The sequence below is a fragment of the Pteropus alecto genome, unplaced genomic scaffold (assembly GCF_000325575.1).
Source record: "Pteropus alecto unplaced genomic scaffold, ASM32557v1 scaffold60, whole genome shotgun sequence".
Classification (NCBI taxonomy): Eukaryota; Metazoa; Chordata; class Mammalia; order Chiroptera; family Pteropodidae; genus Pteropus; species Pteropus alecto.
Window position 1 is genome coordinate 4,474,118 of NW_006430726.1, and position 5,335 is coordinate 4,479,452.

Genomic DNA, 5,335 nt, shown 5'->3' on the forward strand with positions numbered 1-5,335 from the left:
AGGCCCCGCGGGACCCCAGCGCTCTCCCTGCCCAGTGTGCCTAGGCTGTCGGGGGCAGGGGGTCCGGGGGGGTGGTCGAGGGCGAGTGGGGCTCTTCCACGACTCCTGGGCCGCAGAGCAGCAAGTTCACAGTCTGACGTGGGGAAGGGGGCGCTAGGTCACAGGTGCACTTCACCTGCAGGGATGCAGGGGGATGCTGCGCGGGCGCGCGGGAGGCGCAGAGCGGAGACGTGTTAGGTTCAGTCAGAGCGCAGATACTAGCGGAGCAGGCTGCTGCTTCGGGAAATGCCAGAAAACACAAAGCAAAACGGAGGCATCCCATCCGCGTAGGAGATAACGCAGCTCCAGGTTCTGTGTGTGGGAAGGTCAGAAAAGGAGGCAAGATGTTTTAGAGGATGAAGATTTCTTCCACAGGTGTCTTAAGTCGTAAAGACCCGGCCAAGTGGAAAATCGACAGGAAGTGAGCTTTATTCTTAAATTTGGAATAGCGGCAAGAGTTCAATTGTAAGCTTGAAAGAGGTAATTTGAGAGAGCCGACAATGCATTACTTGAGTGGTAAACATACAGAACTTAGGGGAGGGGAATGCAAGGTCACAGAAGAGTTCAGAAGAAAATATGTTGTACATATCCACAGTTAGTAAGGAGGGCCAAGAGTCAGTGCTTTATTCTACACCCTGGACTGTCTTCTTGCTTGCTCTTTCTCACTAAAGGCCATCCTCACTCTGGATGATTTTTCTGTGCATTCTTTTGAGGAATGGGAGGTGTAAGAGAAGAATCCAGCCGCATTTCAAAACCTCAATTACATCCTTTCAAGCTAAATACAGAATGAGCATTTTAAATTAAAATAATTTTATAAAAGAAATTTGTTAGTGGTGTCATCTTATACTGTGGGTTTTGTGTGTAAATACCCACTTCTCATGGGTCGATTTCACTTCATGATAGGAGGAAATCACAGGGCACTTTCAGGCCAGTCAACTTTTGATCTTTAACTTTATCATTTTGTATCAGACAGACTTATTTTTTAAATACTCAGTCTCTCAAAGAAGTGGTTTTTCTTTAATATGGATGTTACTATTGTTAAAGTACTTTAACAATAGTAACAATAGTAACAATTGGTTACCGTGGCAACCATGTTCTTCCAGTATTTACTGCAACCATTTAGAGATATGCGAGAAGTTGCAACTTCATGTAAGCTTGATATAAAGTGAAGTTCCTTCAAGGGTCTTATAGCAGTAGAATAGTTCATAACAAATAAAACATAGACTACATCCACGTAAATGTGTGTAATCTTACTACTCACCTCGTATTTAGAAAAGCAATTGGTTCTGTAATTAGACCAATTGCTAATATTACTAATATATATAAAATGAAGCTGAATGTTTTCAGTTCTTCTGATTAGTTTAAGAAATAAGCCTGAAAAGTACCAGTTGTCTTAAGTATATGTGTGTGTGTATCTGTGTGTGTATGTGTGTGTCTGTGTATGTGTTCCAATTTTCTTCAGGGAAACTTTTTTTTTTAATACTACTTTATACCTAGATAAAGCTACAGCTGAACATAAATCATTTTATCCTTAAGTAGAGGGGTGAATAGAAGAATTTAAGGACATATTGATTGAAAAAAAAATCTTTACTATTACTTGATTTTATTTCCCTTCTCCTGGAGATAATTTCTCACCAAATGAGTTTGTTATTACTTATTATGAGTTATTTGTTATAAATGCTGTTTATTTTCTATACTGTATCAGAAGAAGCACTCTGCAGAGACTAGAGCCACAGTGGTGACCCTGTAAATGAGTCTGCTCTGCTGGGGGCTTGATGGCAGTATTAACCTGGGGACATGAGAAAGTCTGCCTGATGACGTATTTGGACACAACTCTATAATGTCCTCATGAGATTTAAAAAAGGAGTACAGCCTCACAAAACCTTTATCATCAGAAAAGTGATGGAAACGTACCAGCTACAGCCTCCAACCCAGAAATAACCAGTTAATATTTGGTGATTCTTTCAGGTCTTTTTCTCTGGACACTCTATACATAGTTGAGATCAAATTTTGAACTCTGCTTTGTATTAAAGTTTAGAACATTAAGGTCTCTTTTGTTCAGTTTTGTTTGCTTGCCGTGATCTTATAAATACTGTCCATTCTTGAGCCGTATTTAAATTCTGCCTTCCAGATTCTTCAAGGGCATGAAAAGGCCAACACCATGGTAGCCTTAATGGAAGTTTATCAAGAAGAAGATGAAGCCTACCAGGAATTGGTTACCGTGGCAACCATGTTCTTCCAGTATTTACTGCAGCCATTTAGAGATATGCGAGAAGTTGCAACTTCATGTAAGCTTGATATTTTGGTATGTTTTCTTTATGTCTTTATTTTTTCAGATGTACTATTTGTCACATTTAAGATTTAATCTGTGTTTGCCTGTTGGGTTCACCCTTAATGTTTAGATGACATTGTAGATATGTTGAACTTATCTTTAAAAATTGACTAAAAAAAAAAAAATGAAGACAATTTACATTGGTCATCTTCATAAAGATTTCTGCAGATTTTCAAGGGTTAAACGCATTCTTTGCTGATGACTTGTTTTTGAGGTAATACTTATTTACTTTAGCTTATTTTCTGCCTCTAAGAACACATGCAGATTTCTTAGAAATATAGTGCAATTTTAAATAGCAACGGCCTGGATTGTAATTCAGTAATTTAAACTTTAATGAATGCTGCCATCACTCGTTTCACTGAGTCATGGAACGACCAGTGACACTTGTTAGAACAGGCTTTCTTGTCCATTGTTACAAATGGATCTACAGCCCAGAGGGCTGCAGTAGCTTTCCTTGGTCTCAATCCACTGGTATCGGAAGACATCAAAGAGATCTGTTGATCTCTGTCTCCCACACTGGGCCATCTTTCCATACGTACACTCACGACCCCCACCATGGCACTGTGTATAAAGATGAAAATCCCGCCACGCTCATCTGCAGCTGTTCTGTTCATTACTTAGAAAGTCAATTATTGGTATGATCTTTACTTCCTGTATGTATTTTTTCTTTCTTTAAATAGCAGCTTTATTGAGATATCATTCACAGACCATACAATTTACCTACTTAAAGTACACAATTCAGTGGGTTTTAGCATATTCAGAGTTGTGCAGCCATCACTACAGTCTAATTCCGGAATATTTTCACTGCCCCCAAAAGAAACTCCATACCCAATGCAGTCACTCCCCATCCCCCCAGCCCTAGGCGGCCACCAGTCTACTTTCTGCCTCTGTGGCTTTTCCTATTCCGGACATTTCTTGTTGTATGGAATCATACAATATGCGGTCCTTTGTGTCTGGCTCCATGCATGTAGCATGATGTTTTCAAGGTGCATCCATGTTATGGTATGTATCTGAACTTCAATCCGTTGTATTGCCAAATATTCACTGTATGGATACAGCACATTGTACTTATCCTTTAGCAATTGATGGACATTTGGCTTGTTTCCACTTTTTGGCCATTATGAATAATACTGCTGTGAACATTTATGTACAAGTTTCTATGTGGACATGTGTTTCCATTTCTCTTGGATATATATCTAGGAGCAGAACTGCTAGGTTATAAGGTAACTCTATGCTTAACCTTTTAAATGAACTACCAGACTGTTTTCCAAAGCAGATGCCCCCTTTATGTTCCCACCAGCAGTCAATGAGGGTTCCAGTTTGTCCACATCTTTGCCAACACTTATTATCTGTCTTTTTGATTACAGCCATCTGAGTGGATGTGAAGGGGTATCTCACGGTAGTTTTCATTTACATTTCCTTGATGGCTAACCTGAGTATATTTTTTATGTTACTAGCTTTGCAGAAGAATTGGATGCTGGATGACACAGTACAGTCATAATCATGAATATATAGATTTTACTGTCTTTTAGGTTATTGTATTACTTTTGCCCTTCAGAAAAGATTCATGATATTGAAGAGCTTCCTGCCATGTCCCTAAAAGAAAAAGTTGCTGTAATAAAGCAAAGTAAAAGTTGTTGTTTCTTCTTTATGCCAGGTATCCCTTTGTCTTCCAAATGATGCCCAGCTTACAGCCTTATTCATTCCCAATAAGACATTTTATTGACTAACTAGTAGTAATTAAAGTAGTTGAAATAATCAATATGCCCAATTTGCTTTCATTTTCCTAACAACTGTACATTACTAGTCTTTCTTACTCATACGGTTTTCCCTTATTTCTATAGAAGTCCTTGGATGAGGATGATCTGGGTCCTAAAAGGATAGTGGCCTTGCAGAAGGAGGCTCAAGAGTGGACCAGACGGGCTGAAGAAGCTATTGTCTCTATTCAAGATATTACAGTGAATTATTTTAAAGAAACAGTAAAAGCATTAGCAGGTAATAATTCAGATGCTACACTAAGTTACATGACATTTTCATCTTAGTCAGAAAAGCATCTAAATGTCTTTTTAGTACTTGGTCCTGGGGCTTCAGTATAAGGATGAGCATACACAGACACTGTCCAGTCTGAGGGGAAAGGAGTCTTAGTTACATGTTCATTCAAAGACATGGGGAAATGGCAACGGCAACAAGCCACGTGAAAAAGAGGAACACAGGGTTTTGAGAGCTAGAGAGAGAAGTCAGGCTCCATCAGAGGGGTAAGCAAGGGCCTCTAAGAAGTGGCATTTGTCCCGATGTCTGAAAGGTAAATGGAAGTTGAGAAAGCAGACGAGCGAGGAAGACTGTTCCAGGCAGAAGGAATAGCATTTACAAAGGTCCTCTGGCTGGAGGGAGCTTGGCAAGTGTGAGGGACTTAGAGAACACCCTTGGGCTGGAGCAGAGCATGGCGAATGTGGGGTGACAGTGCAGGCGAGAAGACAGCTGATGGCAGTTCCAATGAGGAAACAACTTTCTGTCACCAGCTTGTTCAATCATAGCCCATTCATCAACAGAACCATGTCACTACTAAGCATGATTCTTTAGTTTTATGAATGGCAAGAGTTCCATGGTATATTAAGTGAAATAAACAATATATAAAGAAGAATGATGATCTTGCAAGGGGGGGTTCTTTTTTGTTCTTTTTTTTTTTTTTTTTTTGTCAAATTATATAACCCTGTCTATCTAGCTGGAAACAATCTAGAAGTACATGCACCAAAATGTAAGAAGCAATTGAAGTAGGTAACATTCATGATTCTTTTCTTTTTTTTTTAATGGAGTATCTAAAATTTTATACAAATTTTATACATTTTTGTGATGATAGAAAGTCATGAAAATAAGTTTTCTTTTAAAAAGGATGTTTTGTCGGTAATACGGAAGGCAATAAACAAAGAATTAGCTCAGAAAAATATTTACTCTTTTAATGAGCTG

At 39.0% G+C, this 5,335-nt stretch overlaps 2 protein-coding genes across 2 annotated transcripts in view; one reads left to right on the forward strand and one right to left on the reverse strand.

Moving 5' to 3' along the window:
• The window catches only part of HOMER2 (homer scaffold protein 2), a 58,713-nt gene that overhangs the window by 3,428 nt on the left and 49,950 nt on the right, over window positions 1-5,335 (reverse strand). The gene's annotated exons all lie outside the window — the stretch shown is intronic.
• The window catches only part of WHAMM (WAS protein homolog associated with actin, golgi membranes and microtubules), a 17,288-nt gene that overhangs the window by 753 nt on the left and 11,200 nt on the right, over window positions 1-5,335 (forward strand). The window contains exons 2-3 of the mRNA XM_025050394.1: window positions 2,147-2,344; window positions 4,216-4,366. Coding sequence (XP_024906162.1) covers window positions 2,147-2,344; window positions 4,216-4,366 — 349 coding nt within the window. The remainder of the gene's footprint in view (window positions 1-2,146; window positions 2,345-4,215; window positions 4,367-5,335) is intronic.